Here is a 21,603-nt window from a genome sequence, read left to right on the forward strand (position 1 = left end):
CATCAGGGTATGTTAAATGACTAATAGGTGGATACATCAAACTTTGTTCAAAGAGGTACACCAATCAGTTTTAATTAAGAATTTGTTGGTGCTCAAGATCACAGTTAGAAAATGGTTATTGGATGGGATAATGTTATTAGGTGGAAGTAAAGTGTGAACATCTCGTGGTCTTTCATAAAATGCAATCAAGTTTGACTGGTGAGGTACGATGGTAAATAGAAGGTAATGGATGGATGCTTACCTCTGCATTACACCTCCTGCTCTCAGGGAGGCTGAATATCTCCAGTCACCACTCGGCCCTTTAGGCTGCAAAAAAGAGTGAGAGATATTGAGTCTTAAGTACAGGTGAAAGCCAAGACTCTCTCATTAATAAGTCATGGAGAGAAATGCTCATGCATTCCTGTCACGTAAGCAAATAAACACAGAAACCTTCAAAAAAGGCGCACACACACACTTGCCGCTGTCCCTGGAGAGAAATGAATGATGAATTTAAGCTTATTGGTGCACTCCCTCCATCCATCTTCACACACTTGTCTCTCCCATTCATTCTATCAGCCATGTTTTGGGAAAATTATGACTATGCAAGGTTTTCACTGTAGCCCTGAAGCTAGAGGTCTGGTTAGTCCACTCTCTCCTAGATGGTTGTGGTGCACTCAATTACAATGGGAACATTGCAGAGCGTTCATAATACTCTTGTAAGTGTTGAAGACTCACTAATTTCAAAGCTGCAGCTAATGTCTTTCTTCCTGTTGTATTGTCTTAACACTGATCAAAACCTTGAGTGTTAATGGAACACAGGCTTCCTGGGCCAATCTGACACATCTCTGTATGGTAACGTGCAGAGCTCAGTCAAGATTTTACCCACCGCTCCCTGTCATTTCACTCCTGTGAAGGTCACATGTGGAGGAGGGAGAGGCAAGGGAAGATATCAGATTACCTCCCCTCGGCCGTGCATCTACAGTCAACCACAACGGAATAGACACAAAGGGACCCTACACCACCATAACCTCTGCCTGTCTGCCAGTGATGCAATTCATTTGAAGCATCCTAATAGACTTCAGTTCATTCATATACATTATATTCTCACAAATATATAAAGATACTACATTGAAAGTACTGACAATATATGTTCAAATGACTACATTTCAGTAGTTATGCGGCTCAAGGTGAAGCTAAATGTGGAGTTCACCACATAAATGAAATGAGATTGCATTTTCTCTAACAACATAAACCAAGCAGAGCTAAACCAATCTGACCGAGAACACTACATTATCCTTGCTTGCCGATGCTGTTCATAAGAGACGCATCTGCAGTTCCATTTCCTTCAAATATGACAGATGTTCACTTGCTGTTGAAGCTGCCTTGGCCGCTATGAGTCTGCAGTGGACATTCATCAACCTGGAAATCCAATATCTGGTCCTAATGAGAGAAGCCTGGTATTTCTCCTGCAGTCTTTCACAGAGACCAGAATGACTTCAAGGAAACCGAGGACCGTGGCATGGGAGATTCTTCTCAGTACTGAAAACTAATAATAATCCCACTTCAAAAAACAACCAGTGACGACAGTGATGGTTTTGAGTGATACTGAAAGACAAAAGGTGGTAGTATGGCATTAAAAATACAGTAAAAAAAGCTTGTTCTCTTTCCTAGTTTACCTGCACAGGACAAAAGGAAAGGCAGATGAAAAAAAAATTAAACCAGATTGTCCGCAAATGGGACTAAGCGGTTTTGTTAAACGTTCGTATAGCCAAAGGGAGAGGTCTGTTTTGCCGTATGGTGTTTACGGGAGTGAATTATACACATAAAGTAGCACATACACACACGTTGGATACAAGCATCTGGAACCTAAACATGTCCGCATTTGGATATACTCTAAAGGTAAGACATACGTGTAACACCAAGATGTTACCAGTTCCCGTAACAAATGTCAGACAGACAAAACCACTATGACTTATATGGAGGAATCGTCATTTGAAAGGGAGAAGTAAAATTAAGTGGAATTAGAACAAAATCAGTTTTTAGGGCATTCACTTACGTGCCTGTTTGCAAATCAGAGAATATGGAACGCTTTTATTTGACCACACAGCCCTTTTAACGCCCTTTTCTCCATTCTGCCCTCTCCCTCTCACGGTGAACACTCCTAGCATGGATACAGAGCTCACACCTCCGCCATCAACACGGTGTCCAATCACGTCTCATCCCCCGCCTCGACTGCACAGAGCGAGCCAATCCACGCACAGTACTGGGAAACACATCATTGCCAGTTAATTACATAGCAAGAACAAACATGACCGGAATATAATGAGGAAGACTTACATGGTAATAGAGCAATTTCCCTAAACATTTTATTTTATTTTACTCAAATATTAATTTCTGAATTGCATAAACAAACTCAGAAAAACACAGCCCGGAATAAAAACAGATATTAGAAATGTTATCCTAATAATATTGTTTGTATTACCGAAGCATGTGCAAATAGCCCTGTGCATATTCATCTTTCATAATGGGAAAATAGCAGAAAATCAAGCTAAAATTGAAGGAAACAGGCATACTATCTGCCTTATTCCTGCTTTCTGTAAAGATCCCTGAGACTCCAGCTTACTGCTCAGTACCAGAGAGGTACGTGACAAGCAGAGGATATTTTGGTGCAGTGAGACTAGTGGCTGGCAAAGACTGCACTATTTCCTAGAGTCTTTCTCTCCTCAACGAATGCTCTCCGGACCCACTGGACTTGATTATTGTTGCATACCGCTCTCAGTAGACAAATAAGACTGGCTGTGTGGGGTCATGGGTGAACATGGGGAAAGCTTTTGTTTTGTTTTCAAAAGACAGATAGCACTGTGTTACTAAAAAAAGGGAGAGAGTGGGAGAAATGGTTCATGAAAAACATTTTGATAACAGCATTTGGCAGTACTGTGAAGAACAGGTGCACTTGAATATCTCATACTCTGAATCACCAAAACAACTGTTCTTCTGCAAGCGTTGAACACACAAGAATATACCATCTACCAGATTCAGCAAATCAAAGTTCACTCAGCTCACAGTCCAGAGAAAACAACGCACATTTGTGTATGCCAGGTTTCTCAGATGTAAACCTCAAGATAGATGCAAGTAACATGAAGACCACTAAATATAATGATGGAATCATTTACATGAACAACATTTTTTCCCAGAGACGTCTTCCATGCAAGAGACGGACGCAATAAATATAAATATGCTACTTTTCATAAGAAATACCATCCGTTCAAAAAAGCAATGCAAAAAAAAAAAAGTATTTAACAGCCTTCAGAGCCGTAAATGTCAACTGCAATCTGGCTACAATAACAACGCCTGAGAGCAAGACCTGCACAATAACTGAGAAATTTCCCTTCACTGCTTATCGCTTTGTCGGGAATATGTTATGAGGACATCTAAAGATAGATAGATAGATACTTTATTGATCCCTCAAGAAATTTTGGAAAATAACAAACACAGACATAACACCAGACACACACCTGAATGGCAGTGGCATCTGGCATACTGAGACGCCGTACAAACAACTGGCTCTGTCCGCTGTGGCTGGTGACGTACCCCGAGCCCCAGGTGCCGCTGTGCGGACGTCCCGTGTTGTAGAACATGAAAGTGTCACTTCCTGATGTGGCAGTTAGGCATGTCTTGTAGCAGTATGTTTTAGTCAAAGACCCATTTCCCCGCACTTCAATATAATGTGGTTCCACTTTGAGGTCACGGCGCAAAGCTACATTTTCATTTGACTGCCCTGCACCTCCGCCTCCTACAGGCGCAGCTCTTCCTCCACCCGCACCGCTGGCAGCTGAGGTGCCCCCCTCTGGAGCACTCTTCTTGGATACACAACACGGAGAGCAGGAGCCCGGCTGGGTGCAGTAGGCATGGCAACGTACAATGGCCAGAACAAAGATAGTGACTAGGAACACGAATGTTGTGGCACACAGTGCAATGATGAGGTATAGTGTAACATTGGAAAACATGAGTGGACTGTTGGGCCTGATGATGCGCTTGGGATCAGGGGTCAACTTGGGCGGCAGCTCCATCACATGCACATGGATGGTGGCCGTGGAGGAGAGTGGTGGCAAGCCGTTATCGTGTACCACCACTGAAAGGAGGAAGGAGGTGGAGTTGTCCTCGATGACGCGCCTGGTGGTACGGATCTCCCCCGTGTACTCATGCACCTTGAACAGGTTGAGGTCTGCGTTCGTCTGCTCCAGGGCAAAGAGCAGCCAGGCATTCTGGCCTGCATCGCCATCCCACGCCGTCACCTTGCTAACCAGCACTCCCGCTTCAGCATTTTTCATGAGTGTCTCTGTGGTGCGGCTCCCATTAGCGGGTGGGTAAACTATCCTGGGTACGTGGTCATTCTGGTCCATGATGTAAACATACACTGTGGCCACACGGCTGAGGGGAGGCACACCATTGTCCTGGGCTTTGACCTGAAAGTGAAACTCTCTCAGCTTCTCAAAGTCAAAGGCTCGCAGGGCATAGGCCTGACCTTTATCAGGTTTGATGCTGACGTAGCTGGCTACAGGGATACCGTGGTTGTTGTCATTCAGGACAGTATAGGTGATGCGTGCATTTTCTGCAACATCGGCGTCCGTGGCCTTAACAACACACAGAGGTGCACCGGGAGCATTGTTCTCTGTTATGTAAACAGTATATGATGTTTGTTCAAAACGAGGTGGGTTGTCATTCACGTCTGCAACATCCACTTTAAAGGTCATTTGGGATGACAGAGGTGGGGTGCCTCCATCCACAGCGTTGACAGTGACATTGTAGGACAAGATAGTTTCCCGGTCCAGAAAAGCGGATGTGACAATGGTGTAGTGGTTACGGAAAGATTTGATCCTAAAAGGCAAATGGGGCATGATCTCCAGTGTAACTTGTTTGTTAGGTCCAGAGTCTCTGTCATTCACACTGATCAATGCTACAACTGTGTCTGCTCTGGCATCTTCTCGCACGGGGCTGGAGAGCGAAGACAGCACAATCTCAGGAATGTTGTCATTGACGTCCAAAACTTCTACGACTACTTTACAGTGAACTGCAACAGGAGCTGACCCCTTGTCCATTGCTTGTATGTACATTTCATATGAGTTGGTCTCCTCGTAGTCAATATTGTTTTTCACCCGAATTTCCCCCGTTTCTGTGTCCATGGAAAACATATGTCTCACTCTTTCTGGTGTGTAGCTGCTGAAGGAGTAAAAAACATCCCCATTTGAGCCCTCGTCTGGGTCTGTCGCATTTAACTTAATCACAAGAGCGCCCTTTGGGGAGTTTTCGGACAGTTTAACTTTGTACACGGAGCTGTCGAACCTAGGCACATTGTCATTGGCATCAAGGATACGTACATTGATTTTGGCCGTGCCAGTTCGCTGTGGGGTGCCTCCATCTACTGCTGTCAGGATTAGCTGATGTGAGGGCATATCCTCGCGGTCAAAGGGCTTTTTGAGAATAAACTCAATGTGCTTATCGTTGGAATAGGGCTTATTCAAATCCAGGCCGAGATGATCGTTAGGGCTGAGGCGGTACTGCTTCACAGAGTTGGAGCCATCATCTGTGTCCTGAGCTCCCTCGATGTGAAAGCGGGACCCTGTGAGAGCAGACTCCGACACCTCAAGCTGATATTCATCGCGAGGGAATTGTGGCACGTTATCGTTCACGTCCAAAATCTCCACCTCCACGTTGTGCACCTCAAGCGGGTTTTCTAAAACCACCTCTAGGCTGCGCGAACAGGTGCCACTGAACTGGCAAATTGTCTCTCGGTCAATGCGGTCACTCACCACCAGCTTCCCGGTTTTGTAATTTATGGTGAAATATCTCCGGTCCGATGTGATTCGTATTCGTCGCGTGGAAAGTTTTCTCAGGTTCAGCCCCAAATCCCGAACTACGTCTCCGACCATTGCCCCGTTCTCCAGCTCCTCTGGAATGGAGTATCGAATCTGTGCATTTGTAAGGCCACTGAGTACGAAAATAAAAACATATAAAGAAAAAGGCACATTCTCGTTCACACTATAACACCATCGTTCCGTTACAGCCATCGCAGGCAGGCGGGATCTGCAGACGGGTTGGATAAATATTTACTCCTTCTCAGTTCGCTCTGCGAGCCCACCAGCCTCATTAAAAAACGAGGGAATAAATCGGCCACAACTCCGACTATGTGCGGGACAACCACCGCATCCCCTCTGTTGCCTTTTTAAAGAGAATCGTCCTGTGTGCATCCATGTTTTCCTGTGTCTGTGGTGGGTACTGTTTTTAAAAATTCTCTGGCTCCTTTCACCGGCGCTGCCTCTCTCCCTCCCTCTCTCCCTCCCTCCCTCTCTCTCCATGCGATGGAGTCCGTGGGCAAAAGGGGGAGGGGGAGCCACTCGCTCAAACGATGCCGGCTCCATGTCAGCGCCTCCGAACAAAATGATCATCAAATTAAAAAGGACTAAAAAACACTGGCTTTATCTTATATACAATTCTAGATGCCGCGGTGGATCAGACAATGGCCGCATCACTTATTTTAGAGGAAATATTTCGACACCGTCGTTTCTTCTCTTTTTTTTGTCAGCGCCACCGCCCTTTTCATTGTGCGCTGGGGAACTGATTTATGAACCAGTCCGACGATTTCATTTCTTCAATTCTGCCTACCGGCAACAACTTGGGAGCCCTCAAGCCTAATTGAAAAGCAGATTGCTGACATGCAAAATATATTTTAGGGAATAAAAGAAAAAAGAAGATGAAATGAAACCATCTGAATTGGTGCAGTAACTCTGTAATGTTCAGCGTATGACTTAAATTCAAGTTACTCATGTTAAATGACGACTAACTTTTATACAACCGTTGTTTACAGACAGGAACACTGAACAACACCATGTGCACCTTGAAGGTTGTGAAATGAACCTTAAAATAACCTTACTCGGGCTGTGCTGTAAGTATTCTCATGTCGCTAAATTGTATTGAAAGTGTAATTGTACTCCCGTTCATTTGATTGCAACGCAGTCAACACGAAAGGAAGGAATCGAAGATTTAAGGCGGTGGAAAACATAATCTAAATGTATTGTTTACAGTTTTATGTTAATTGCGGACGAAGAGCCACCCAAAATGTATTCACCAATTAATCTAAGAAACAAAAACGCTATTAAGTTATCGACGTTCACAGCGTTCACAGCGCTTGGCACCTCGGGAGACGGGGGAGAAGGCAGTGACTCACTCGGATGCTGGTGGATGTGGAGATATAGAGGGACTCTTCACACTCTGAGGTGACGAGGAGGCGGTGGCGAAATGGGGGAGTTGGAGAAGAATCGAAATGTCCGATGATATACGAAAACACCTTCAGCGCGGTTCTGGAACAGTCAATTTGTAGTAGTTTATGATGTAAAATCATTAAAATATGTTGTAGCCTAGTCAGTAAAAACAATAATGTGCATTTAAATATATTATATTTCGCAGATTGCAGTCAATCTATTTCAGAATAATTTGGCGCACATATATACACACACATATACATAGCATCTTTTATGGTTGGACATGTGGACCTCTGTGTTTATCAATGACATTAGAATAAAAACATAGTCGTATATCTCGACAAAAACAAAGGCAGAGCTGGATTCACACCTGAACTCTGCCCCCTTCCCTCTCATTACTCCGCCTTCACCACTCTTCCCATGTTTTGGATATATTACAGACAGCTCCCTCGTACCTGTTTCAAATACATCCATCTGTTTCAACATAACACGCCACCGAGCTGTGGATTATTTCATGTGTCACCCATGGGTTCTGCAGATAAAGCTATCAACATGATTTCACCCGCAGACAGACGCCTTTACGCATCAACACACATAGACGCCGTTACGCATCAACACACATAGGCTAATTGGCTGTTACTTTGATTCCTGCTCCTAGACAATTAATTTACCTGTGACATCTTTTGTATTCTCCGCCCCGCCCCCAATCCATAATTTTGTCGTGGTCAATATCAACGGTGTTCATAGGCTGGATTAGAGTTGTCAAATTATTCCTAGAAAGGTCCCTAACTGAGTGAAATGACCCGGAAGTAGTGTAAGTTGCGCCATCATAAGAGATGTTCGAATGATCTAATTCTCAGGAAGGGAGCCTCAATGTTCACTTACTTAGCTCCTTTAGCATAGGAACCACTGCACCATCCTTTACAGAAGGAAAGGAGATAATTCCGTCTACTGATCATGACCGAGAAACACAGATCATGTAAGTACTCGTTAGCATAACTCATTCATGTTGCAGCCTTCTAATAAAGTTATACTTTGAACCTGGTTGTTTTATGTCGTCTGGATGACTCAGCACTGCTGTAACAACACATGGGCGAAGGCTTCTGCGATTCTTGGTAGCCCATCTTCGGAGGACTTGTATTTTTGCTGCTGCAGACTGCCGTCACTAACATGCGCCTCCCATCACATCAGAACTGCACAGCTAAGTGAAAGTGGAGTGGGGATGGATTTGATTTGTCAAATTTGCTCAGGAAGGTTCCTAACTGAGTGAAATGACCTGGAAGTAGTATAAGTTGCCACGATGATAAGAGCTGTTTGAATTATCTAATGTTAAGGAAAGGAGCTTCAATGCTTCCCTACTTCAGCATTCAGCATAGGAACCATTGAACCACTGAACCATCCTTTACGAAAGGAGATCATTTTTTTTGACAATTTGAATTCAGTCTCCAGCTGCTCATGTGCAGTTCCTGCTAGCTGGCTGAGGTGTATTGTTGGGTCTTAGACCCCGTGCAGACGGACTCTAGTTTGTCTGAACCCGGTGAACCCCGTCTCCGGATAGCCCTATTGTGCAGACGAATGCACTGTAACCGCACACTCTATCCGCACTCCCTCGAATCGGGGGTCCAAAGTGAGTAAACTCGAAATCCGATTGCTGTTGGTGTTCGTCTGCACGATTTCCGCATACCTAATCGGATTGCCCCATGTGATTGCATCACGTGATTGCATGCAATCTAACCCAGTCGTCGTCTTATTCTTCTGTGGAGTTTTCGTTGGTATACGGCGCGCATGTCTTAAGCCTAGTTTATGCTTCTGCGTTTTCAGAGCGACGCAGACGCAAGACCCCCTTGCTTGTCCCTTGCGCCGCTTTACACAAGTGTGTCAAGCCACTTTTCTAAGCCTCCCGCAGCGCATCAGGCTGCGATTGGTCTGCTAACTACATCCTTTACGGAGTCTCACATTTCCGCTTTCATAGCCCGATACCGCCATTTTTAAAACGAAGAATATTTACGAGAGAACGGATCAGATTTAAGAACTTTTGTCGGAAGAAATGCGTAAATATGACAGCTTATACAAGCCGTCATTGGCGGCTTGTATAAGTGGGTTGGATTCACGGAGGGAGATCGCCGCAAACACCGGTTTGCCGGTCGAGAGGTGCACAAAGTTGTGGAGGAAAATACAGGACAAATGTGTCCGCGATGAAAAGCAGTAGTGGTGATGCACGGGACAATAAAGTCTATGATAAATAAATAAACAAACAAATAAATAGACGTGACTCTCTAGGTCGTCTTCAACAAAAACACGTTACTCCGCCTGTTGTTCTGGCGGTGAATTGCTCTGCAACACACGCAGAACCATGAATTGAAACGAGTGCGTCGACGCACCGACGCAGACGCAGAAGCATGCGCCTGTCTTTATATGCATGCTCCTGTCTTCTTCAGTTGTCTGTAGCACCTTAAAGCGCCACCAACAGGCGTGGGGGATGTACTACAGCGGAGTCAAGCGGATTCACTGGGTTCATGTGCACGCGATTTAAAAAGTGGGTAGGTGTGAAAAATGAACCCGGGTTCAGGCAAACTAGAGTCCGTCTGCACGGGGTCTTATAGTGGAAAAACAGCAAATTTTCTTTTCAAACCGACAGAGAAATAAGTGGCGATATAAAACTCTGAGACATATACGCGGAAGAGTAATTATTTTGATTTAAATTGCCATCCCTCCAAACCGCACTTTTCATCAATTATGCAGGGCAGCTGCAATATTAATAATATTCCCTTCACCAAAACTCAAACTCATTAAAACTGTAAGCGGCCATTCAAAAAGGCATTTATAATACTTCATCTCAGAGTCTGTGATCCCACCCCCACCTCAGGTTTATTGAGCAAAGGTCCACAGAAAAACGGGTCATGGCTGGGCCATCATGAAGCAGGACTCCTTACATCACTCCTTATTTTAACACATATATAAATAGAGCCAGTCTTGCAAAGTTAAAGGGCATTTGTACCTGGAGGCATGAATGTTTGCACACTACCGAACACACAGTACAATGATAACGATTCCAACGCTGTGGACATCATTATCTTCTCCGAATGAATGTCAGAGCATCTTGTGATGTTTTTTCCTATATTCTTAAATGGCAGTGCAGCCATCAAAGGCTTACATAAACAGATGCACTGACTCTAGCGAATAGGCACAGGAAGGCTCCGAGGGTTATGCTGATTACACCTGCTGGTTCCAAGATGAATCTCATTATGCACCCTATTTTACACAATGAGGGCGTAAATAATTAATAATAACGTATAATCAGAACTGCTGGCCCGAAGGTCTGATTTCCATGTCATTCAAAATATCACAAAGCTTTGTTTAGTGCCACTCTGGACAATACGGAAGCAATTGTTGTATTAGGCAGACATGTTTTCTTGATTTTACCAATTTCAATTTCAAAAAGATGGTGAGATGGAAGTGTCTTCAGGCTGTTGAGTAGCTGGTTGGCGTCATCTGTTGTGCCAGAAAATTTAGCTAAGTTGAATAAAGCAGACAAATCAGAATCTCTCATGAGAGACAGCAGACAGAGCCATCTAAATCAACAACTAATTATTTTAAAGATCCTTCCTCGATAGGTGTTATTATGAAAAAATTAATATAAAATTAAAATTGTTTTTGAAGACGAAGACGTATTTTACCATTCGCTTGTCAAACATGACATTGCTGTCCTTTGGTTAATGTATCTGCTGAAACCGAAATATAAAATAGGTATGACAAGAAAACAGTCTCAGAATTGCTGCATTTACTATTCATGCTTCAGTAAAAAAAAAGCAAGAATCCAATGCAGATAGCACTGCCAATTCACTCTTACTAAATGTGTGGGAGAGGCAGACTAAGCAAATGTTTGTTTACTGGGAGAGACAGTGAGAGTGGTCCCTCTGTTGGATTCAATAGGAAGTACAAGGGATGGACACGTGATTAGAAACCCACTGCCCCTCTACACAGGCTTTTTCATTAAGCAAAAGCCCTAAAACATAATCCCGCCATGATTTTGTGTGTGTTTAATAGAGAGAGAGAGAGTGATAAAGAGAGGGGTAGAGAGGGATAAAGAGAGAAGGTCACAGACGTCAGACTGCAGTGGCAGTCATTTTCTCTCCCCTTGTTTTCGATACAGTGACTGCAGTGGATAAAGCACGACATAAGGCAAGACACCATTGCGAGGCTGAGACAAAAAAAGCAGTATAGAGCATACTTATGGTAGATTCAACAGCTCTACTGTCTGTCATTGGTACTTCAGCAAACCGTGTTTTTATTTATCAACAGTAACATTAAGCAATTATGTATTTGATACTGTAAACCACACTAAAAAATAAAATGAAGAACCAAGATAAGGTATTCTGCGCCAACATTTCATCACTCTCTTTATCAGCATCACTCTTTCAAAGGAAATTAAATAACCTTCTAAGACACAAAAGAAAAAATTGTAAAAACAGACTGGAGTCCATTTTGTAAATAGGTTCATGAAGTTGTGTTCTCGTACGCTCTCATTACTCTTTCTCAAAATAACTTTCCCATTTTATAAATCTCCAAAAGAGAAGTCCCGTGGCAACCAAAATCCTTTTACTCAGGTGGAAAAGTAGGCACAGTAATGCATCGGGTTTGATTGTTTGAGCCGATCCCTCGTGTACCTTGCTTTCAGAAATAATGGGCAAAGAACTAGCCGCAAATCCACCCTCATCTGGGGCCTGAACAGTTCCTTGCTTGTTCTGGTTCAGCTTGTGCATAAATCAAACAGATTCTTGTGGCGCTGAACAAAGCTATCAAAAAACGCAGGCAGGCTTTGGATACTTCCCTCTTAGGATGCCCTGCCTGTGTATACTTGCCGTATTGGAGAGGATGGACCCCGTGGTTCGGAGCATGACAAAGCTAATCTAATGACTGCAACAACATCCCAATGCCACAAAGAGGGAGCACAGGAGGACGGGTTAGTGGAAGTGGGGGAGAAGGGGAGGGGTGGTGATAAGTTCTTCCTTTTATCTGTGACCAATTGTAAGCCTGTGATGTTCTCACTCAGCTGCGGGGCATGTATTTAATGTGTTTTTTGTCCATCTCATCCTCAGAAGCTCCAGTTTCCTCACTATCTCATGCTCAGGGCAGAAGTCTGCTCTGCTGGATTTGTGAAAAACCTCTCCCTTTTTAGAACTGGTCCCCTATTCTCGCACACTTATCCCTTCCTTTGCTCGATGCCTTCACCCTCATTCTGACTGGGCATTTCTGCTGCACATCTTTGATGGCCATCTTTCTCTTTGTCTCTCTCCCTCTGCTCTCCATCTCTCTCTTCCCCCACCACTCCCATTGAGTCCAGCCTACTTCCTTCCTGCTTGCATCTCATATCACATGCTGGGACTGTTGTGTGGGGGCGGGTACATGGCAGCTCCCTGGAAAATGACTAGTTCATCATTTCATTTAAGGCTCAGAACCGTCTCTATGGTAACCACACACAGCTGCTTGCCTCGCTCACACAAAGGACGCACCCTTGTAAAGGAGAAAAAAGTGTAGTATAAGATAAGACAGGCAGACTTTGGGATGGAGGAATAATAATTGACATATTCTGTGTTAACCTCTCTGCAACTCTGTCGTAAAATTGGTGAGATAACAACATCCATACACGTCATTTTTAGTCCAGTCAAACCATATGTGTATGCCGCCAACATAACTGCAGGGAATGCCTTTGATGTAAGAGAGCAATCTTGTTAACCGTATGCTTCAAGCAGGATAGTGTGCATAGCCTTCGGTAGAATCAATAATTTAATGCAGCACAAGGGAAGGCAGCGTTAGAAGCTTTTCCCAGACACTCTTAACCAGAAGTCATCATCTTATGCAGCCTGCAAATGCAATAGCTCTTCAGCTTATGAAGACTGCATGTGCAATCGCTCTCTTTAATGTGTATGTCTGTATAATATCCTGTGGTTCTAGAAAAAAAACAACACAACAATATTTGCTGCCTGGAAGAAATAAAAACAAGCTCAGTTGAGACGCCATAAAAACACATTGGCACAGACACGATGTTCTGATGGTTACGTGGACAAAAGCCTCTTCTCCTCATCCGCTCCGGCCCTTGCCCCGCCCAACCGGGTTGGCTGTGATCGACAGTAGGTGCTGCCGGGCCCCGCCCCGCCGCATAGCAGAGACGGAGGGAGAGCTGAACCCGGCGAAGCTGATAGCTCGATCGGTGCCGAAGCTTCCTGCTGCAGCAGAGAGTAGCGGAAAATTACCTGACCCTCCCCCCACTCCACCACGTTCACAGAGAGCTGCAGCACACTGAACATATACCGAGCCACATTTACGAAGACACAGCTCCAGGCATTGTTTCAGGAAGCATAGTATGGAGAGCTCGTACGTATAGCGGAGACTATATGTGAAGGAGAAACCGAGGCAACGAAAAGAAATTCGCATTGAAGCGCACTGCCATTTTTTAAACCACACGCTGACCCACTTAGGAGCTTCACATCGCTCACACGCATACTGCAATGTTTGAAGTATTCTTAAGAGCGCGCGAAGCCCTGGTTCGGTATCCTTCACCGCCAACCAAATAGGCTAAACGAACTGAGTTTTGAAAGATACGCCATTATGCTTGTGTCTGCTGGACCACTCCCTGAAATGAGGTCACATCGTCTGAGTGACTGAAAGCATCAGAGATTCACCACAACACAATGTTCGCCTATTTGCCTTACCGGAAAATCTGAACCCGCTCCAGCATTTAGGAGCGTTGATTACACCATAAAATAGGCTAAATATAAAACACACGCAAACAAATAGATTTAATCACTGACAAATTCAATCAAAACAGAATCCAAAACAGATGTGTCCGATCTGGCATCAGCGGTTCAGGGTTGATTCCGTACACACATTGGGGACTTTAATGAAAATATATTAGATCGTGTTTACAGCGCTCTAAGGCTGATGGCACACATGTCTGCCGAGATGGATGTTAATTCCCTGTTAGTTATCTCAGCTGCTCCCCTTCTCGGGGAGAGCTGGTGAAGGAAGGGGGAGGGGAAGTAGTTCTGGCAGCACAGAGAAGAAAGATATATTGCAGAGCAGTGGATAAATGAGAAAACAGAGCAAGCATGAGAGCAAAATAAAGAAGAACAACTCATCGATCAAATTGCACCCTATGTTTTAAAAATTATGTATTGTTGTAAGCAGCTGTATTTCGAAAAAGCATCCATGGAACAAAAATAATTTGCTCACTATTCATAGATATTTAGTAGTTTTTGTTAAAAAAAAAAAAGCTTAGTATTAATAAGATAATTAGACCATGCTAAAGAATGACATGGGCTTTTTTCACAATACTTCGAAGTTATATTACAAACAGTGCAAGGGGGATGTGGTACTAAGATAAAACCATATTAGAAAATATAAAAAAGTGGGAATTTTTAAAAACGGTTATGGAAATGGAGTGCTTGTCATGATTCCCCACACACACAGTTGTTTTCACTGCCATTTTGCTTAATTCCAACACAGCTAATGTGTGTGTGAAAATATATTGTAATTAATTAAGATCTCCCTCAAATCCCTGTTGTACCCAATGGCACGAGTTACATCTCATTTCTCATTGGCCTTCGTTAATGAAGACATTTCAATGAACACAGTAGAAAGAGCACAGGTGTAAAATATACATTTTGTGAAAGCTGAATTCTATTTAGTTTCCCACGGGTTCATGACCCTGCTCACTGTTTGCATAGTCATTTAACAGAAATCATCAAAATTGCTAATAAAGGTTCTGCTTTTCCTACTGTGACAAGTCAAACATGTCTGAAGCAAGTATTTTGGTGAACTCACATAATTTCCAGCATAACCCCTCCCAACTTCAACTGAAGATATTTCCTGTGTGAACATATGTGCAGGGTCTTTTGCGCTCGAATCACAACAGAATACAAAGAAAAACAAAGAAGCCCAATCACCTAAATGCCTGTGTAAAGAGAAAACAACATGTACTCTGCTAAAAAACTACCAGGTCATTAAAAATGCTGGTAGTACTGTTTACTTCTGGTTTTACAAACCAGCCATGAGGTTGTTAGCATGAGGATTTGCAACTAGCTATACTGACTGACCTATAGCTCACCCCAAAGACCAATATGCAAAAAACAGCTGAAGTTCATGTGGGGCGCTTAGGTGGACGGTTATGCAGTAAGAAGACGATACAACACATGTTGAGCCAACCATGTCCTTACTTGTGGACAACAACAGTGGTGCAATACCGCTTGAAGCCGTGAGTGTGACGCATTTCCACTGAACACCATGAGGGGAAGAAGAAGCAACTACAACTTTTGGGCTGTGAGGTGCTCTTAAGCACGTAAGTGCGCGTTGGGATTCATTTTACTTTTACGGTAAGGATTTTATAATAACGTGACTTGCACTTTGTGTTTTTCCAAAAATGCATCTTACTTTATTAGTCTTAGAAAATAACAGTCATATTTTTCGGCAGCACTATATACCCACATTATTCAGAGCTCACCAAATCCGTCCTGGTGCAACGCAAATCAGACTTTTCAGCACCATGGATAGCGCTTCTACCAAAGGCTCAGCAATTATTATATAGAAGTTACAAAATTAGTTGCTGAACTGTTTGGGGGGTATAACCTCTTACCTTGTCTGTGTTGGGTAACGTCTGAGTTCTGGTAAAAGTGTCTCCTCCATTAATACTGATCAGCTCACCATCTACTTGCGGATAAGGTGCAGGGTAAACCACTACGTCACTCTTCAGTGTGTCCGAGCTGAAACACACGTCGTACTGCTGAGTAGATTTAGAGTAAGACCAGCTCCCGTCCGGGTGGGTGGTGATCATTGGGGCGCTGTACCTGCTGAAGCTGCCGTCTGTCCTGTGGCATTTGACAGCTATTAAACTGACGAGGCTCAGCAGAAAGATCACCGACACCGACACAATGCCAATCAGCAGGTACAGGTTTAAGTCAGAGAAGCTGTCCTCCTTTAGGGGAACATGTCTGAACTGAGTCTGGATGTCAGCTGTGCTTTCAACCACCACCACGTCAATAGACACAGTAGCTGACAGGGAGGGTTCTCCGTTATCAGACACCAACACCACCAAGGGGTGAGTCTTCAGGTCATTGTCACTCATTCTCCTCTTAGTCCTGATCTCTCCGGTGCTGGTTCCGATCCGGAAGAGGTTGTTTCCTTTGGGCTCAGAGAGGTGATAAGAAAGCAGCGCGTTGTATCCAGAGTCTGCGTCTACAGCCCTGATCTTTGCCACAAAGTATCCCGCTTCAGCTGAATAGGGGATGCTCTCACTGTTAACGGAGCCGTGCTCAGAATAGGGCAGGAGGATGGTGGGACTGTTGTCGTTCTCATCCAGGACTAAAACGTTCACAGTCACGTTGCTGCTGAGCGGAGGAACACCAGAGTCTGTGGCCTGAACTTTAAACTGAAACGTTTTCAACTCCTCGTGGTTAAACGACTGCAGGGTGACTATATCTCCAGTCTCCGAGTGGACGTTTATTAGTGACCCTATGATATTGTTTTTATTTATTATTGAATACGTAACCTTTGCATTTTCTTCTACATCCGGATCATATGCAGTCATAGTATGGATAACGGCCCCCACGGCACTATTCTCTTTTACGAAAATGTTTATGACGGGCTCCTTAAAGCGAGGTGCGTTGTCATTGACATCAGAGACGTGAACTGTTATTACGCTTGTACTGGAAAGCGGTGGAACCCCTTCGTCAGTCGCCTTTATTGTTACAATATATTGAGATGCTCGTTCCCTGTCTAGAGATCCATCTACCACCAAAGAATAATGATTTTTATACGTGTTTTTAATTGTAAAAGGAACTGCATCAACTATTATTACCTGAACAACGCCATTTTTATCTGCGTCAATATCTCTCACTGTTATGAGCCCAACCATTGTGTCTGGCGGTGCATCCTCCCTCACTACGCTGATTAAGGATGTTACTGATATTTCCGGAGCATTGTCATTAACATCCGTGATTTCAACAAGTACTTTACAATGAGAAGCTCTTGTACTCGCCCCTTTGTCTTTCGCTTGAACCCGGATTTCGAATGCGTTGCTTTTTTCGTGATCCAATTCACCATTCACCGTAATCTCTCCCGTTTGGTGATTAATGGCAAATTGATCAACATCATTATTATTGTCTTGGTTGATAAAAGAATACAGTATTTCTCCGTTCAGACCCTCATCTAAGTCCCGGGCATGCACAGAAATCACGGTGGCACCGTGCGGCGTGTTCTCCAGTACTGTGGCTTTATACAGCGACTTGTCAAAAATAGGAATATTATCATTTACATCTTGCACATTAACGGTGATGTGTAACGTGCCTGATTTAGGAGGTTTCCCTCCATCGAAGGCGGTCAGTGTAAGTTTGATAACTGGCTGTTTCTCGCGATCTAAGGCTTTCTGCAGCAGCAATTCAGCAGACATCGCCGGCTCTCCACCATTCTGTACATCCAGACTAAAATGTTCATTTGGACTCAGCTTATAGTTTTTAACCGAGTAACTGCCAACATCTGCATCGAGGGCTTTTGGTAGTGCAAATCTTTCGCCAGGAAAAGCTGATTCGGACACGTTGAGAGCAATTCCCGGTATCCGAAACGACGGTACGTTGTCATTTATATCCACAATTTTAACCTCAAATCGATAGAGATTCAGCGGTGAGTTCACAATGGCTTCCACTTCCAGAGAACATTTAACATTACGAGAGCAGATCTCCTCCCGGTCTATTCTGTCTTTTACCAACAGCATACCAGTCTTCACATTTGCTTCGAAATACTTCGCATTAGGTCCTGAAATCTGAAAACTCCGGGTTTCCAAATCCTGTACATTCAGATGCAAGTCCTTCGCCAAATTCCCGACAGCGGTGCCAGTGCTCGATTCCTCCGGAACAGAATACACAACCTGTGCTGCTGCAAGACTCCATATCCGAGAGACATGGAACAAAACAATAATCCAATTTTTGAAAATAGCCCCTTGTTGCATTATGTCCAGCCTCCCCAACAAGTTAATTCAAGATTTGTTTTATGAGCGGTAGCATTATTCTCTGGTGTAGAATCCAGATCTGAGCCTCTCAATACAGTGGCAATGCGCTTTACTCTGACGACGAACAATGAATTACAAACCTCTCCCTTACATGAAAGGGGAGGAGCATTGCAATAAAATAAATTGTTAAATGCTGTGAGCTAATAGCGACATCTCGTGGTCTTTTGAAATTTGAGGCAAGAAAAGATAAATATATAGGATGGAATATGAAATGTTGATTTTGAAACATCTTAAGATCCAATTTAAAAAACAACACACATAACTTGATATCCTAGACAGAGTTGCCTTATGGATCTACAAGAGGAGGGTTGGTAACAAAGCTACATTATGTTTTGGGTACAAAACATTGGCTAAACATATTAGTAAGAGAACATCTCTGAAGAAGAAATTGTGACTGGCAATTTTCGTAATGTGTTACCCTCTCAATGACAGTACGGATGAGCAATCTTACATTGTTTTGATGAGGAGTTCACAAGATTACAAGTACACAAATGTGAATCGAGGACAAACAATAAAGTGTAAATAACAATGAAGACTTACTTTCATTGTGGTTCAACTGGTCAGCTGTTTTACCAAACTAATTGTGTTATGTCAAAAAAGTAAAAAATTAATTGGGAGAAGTCAATGTCTTGCCATCACCCTTACCTTGTCTTTATTAGGTAAAGTCTGAGTCCTTGTAAAGGTGTCCCCTCCGTTAATACTGATCAGCTCACCATCAGGTGGATATGGTGCGGGGTAAACCACTACGTCACTCTTCAGTGTGTCCGAGCTGAAACACACGTCGTACTGCTGAGTAGATTTAGAGTAAGACCAGCTCCCGTCCGGATGGGTGGTGATCATTGGGGCGCTGTACCTGCTGAAGCTGCCGTCTGTCCTGTGGCATTTGACAGCTATTAAACTGACGAGGCTCAGCAGAAAGATCACCGACACCGACACAATGGCGATCAGCAGATACAGGTTTAAATCAGAGAACCTGTCCTCCTTTAGGGGAACGTGTCTGAACTGAGTCTGGATGTCAGCTGTGCTTTCAACCACCACCACGTCAATAGACACAGTAGCTGACAGGGAGGGTTCTCCGTTATCAGACACCAACACCACCAAGGGGTGAGTTTTCAGGTCATTGTCACTCATTCTCCTCTTAGTCCTGATCTCTCCGGTGCTGGTTCCGATCCGGAAGAGGTTGTTTCCTTTGGGCTCAGAGAGGTGATAAGAAAGCAGCGCGTTGTATCCAGAGTCTGCGTCTACAGCCCTGATCTTTGCCACGAAGTATCCCGCTTCAGCAGAATAGGGGATGCTCTCACTGTTAACGGAGCCGTGCTCAGAATAGGGCAAGAGGATGGTGGGACTGTTGTCGTTCTCATCCAGGACTAAAACGTTCACAGTCACGTTGCTGCTGAGCGGAGGAACACCAGTGTCTGTGGCCTGAACCTTAAACTGAAACGTTTTTAACTCCTCGTAGTTGAAGGACTGCAGGGTGACTATGTCCCCAGTCTCTGAGTTTACGTTAATAACAGTGGTTATTGGAATAAATTTGGAAATACCAGCCAATGATGAATACGTTACTTTTGCATTTTCTCCCGTATCAGGATCAACTGCTGTTATAGTAGAAATAGTGGCTCCCACTGCACTGTTCTCTTTCACATATACATTAATCACAGGCTCTGAGAATAGTGGGGAGTTGTCATTTACATCAGAAATGTGCACAGCAATAATGCTGGAGCTGGATAGGGGTGGAGTGCCTTCATCAGTAGCTATGATGGTGATATTATATTTAGAAACGCTCTCTCTGTCAAGGGGTCCATCTACGGTTAGTGAATAGTAGTTTTTGTAATTTAGCTTGAGTTTAAAAGGCACCAACCCGAGTAGGTTAGCCTTGGTGAGGCCATTTTTACCCCCATCTTTATCAGTCACTGTCACCAAAGCAACCACTGTACCCACCTCAGAGTCCTCTTTAACTGGGCTCATGAGAGAGGTAATAATTATTTCAGGTAAATTGTCATTAACATCAGTTACTTCCACTAACACTTTACCATGGACACTTCGGGAAGGCGTTCCTTTATCTCTAGCCTGTACACGGATATCAAAAGCTGTATTCTCTTCATAGTCTACTTTTCCACTTACACATATTTCCCCTGTATCTGCGTTTATTGAGAACAAAGTCCCAGGGTTGAAATCCCCCCTCTCAATAAATGAGTAAATAATTTCACCATTCATTCCCTCATCTACGTCGGTTGCAGTTATGGTCACTATTGACGTTTGAAATGCAGCGTTTTCACTGACCTGGGCCTTATACAAAGGTTGACCAAATACCGGAGCATTGTCGTTTATATCCATTATAAGAACCAAGATCTTTAATGTCCCTGACCGGGCTGGTTTTCCTCCGTCCAGAGCAGTTAAAGTGAGGTGGATAACAGACTGTTTCTCTCGGTCTAAAGCTTTCTGTAGTACCAGCTCAGCAGACTCACTGTGCTGTCCGCCGCTCTGTACGTCCAAAGCGAAATACTCATTTGGAGTCAGCTTGTAGCTCTTTACCGAGTTACTCCCCGTGTCTGCGTCATTGGCCATTGGCAGGAGATATCTCTCTCCGGTAAAAGACGATTCAGAAATGTTTAAAGTCTTCTCTTTTTCACGAAAATATGGCGCATTATCATTAATATCAATGATGTGTACCTCTATGCGTTGCAGACCCGTTGGGTTGCTCAGAATGGCTTCGACGTTCAGGGAACATTTTTCTGTATTCGGACAGAGCTCTTCCCGGTCAATCCGATCGCAAACGTAGAGAGCTCCAGTTTTTAAATCCACCTCAAAATATGTCCTGGAATTCCCTGATACAACTCTTAAATTCCGTTTTTCCAGTTCGTGAACATTAATCTGTAAATCCTTTGCGAGATTTCCCACCACCGTTCCTTTGTCAACCTCCTCGGAAACGGAGAAGGAGAGCTGCGCCGTGGACCCGCCGCACAAACAAAGCAACGCAGTTATATGAATCCAAATCGTGACTGTTGGTCCTCCACATCCCATCGTTGCCAAAATAGGTTAAATAATAATTTCTAACATATCCACACTAGGTGGATAACAGACGAAACCCTCGCTGGTTCTTCGAATATGTGTGAAATTTCTGACAAAGCACCAGAGGACTGCTGATGCTTCGTACGTAGAGGAGGAGTCCGAGAAACACCAGACAAAATAATATTGTGGTCTCCAGCGACACCAACTGTTATTTTGGGGCGAATATCCCAAGACTATGAAGGCAATCACATGTAAATGAATAAAGCCTATAGGGAGGAAGTCAAATCAAATGAAATA

At 43.8% G+C, this 21,603-nt stretch overlaps 1 protein-coding gene across 42 annotated transcripts in view; it reads right to left on the reverse strand.

Annotated features, from left to right (window-relative positions):
• Window positions 1–21,603, reverse strand: part of LOC120817097 (protocadherin alpha-C2) — a 161,443-nt gene that overhangs the window by 11,270 nt on the left and 128,570 nt on the right. For 39 of the 42 annotated variants that reach the window (XM_078101279.1, XM_040172923.2, XM_078101278.1 and 36 more), the window contains one exon: window positions 242–306. In XM_078101279.1, the coding sequence (XP_077957405.1) occupies window positions 242–306 (65 nt within the window). Of the gene's footprint in view, window positions 1–241; window positions 307–3,494; window positions 6,894–15,870; window positions 21,529–21,603 lie in introns of those variants that run through there. The other 3 variants (XM_078101275.1, XM_040172920.2, XM_040172909.2) reach the window with 3 other exon arrangements.

Source organism: Gasterosteus aculeatus, chromosome 4, assembly GCF_964276395.1.
Source record: "Gasterosteus aculeatus chromosome 4, fGasAcu3.hap1.1, whole genome shotgun sequence".
NCBI classification, from domain to species: Eukaryota; Metazoa; Chordata; class Actinopteri; order Perciformes; family Gasterosteidae; genus Gasterosteus; species Gasterosteus aculeatus.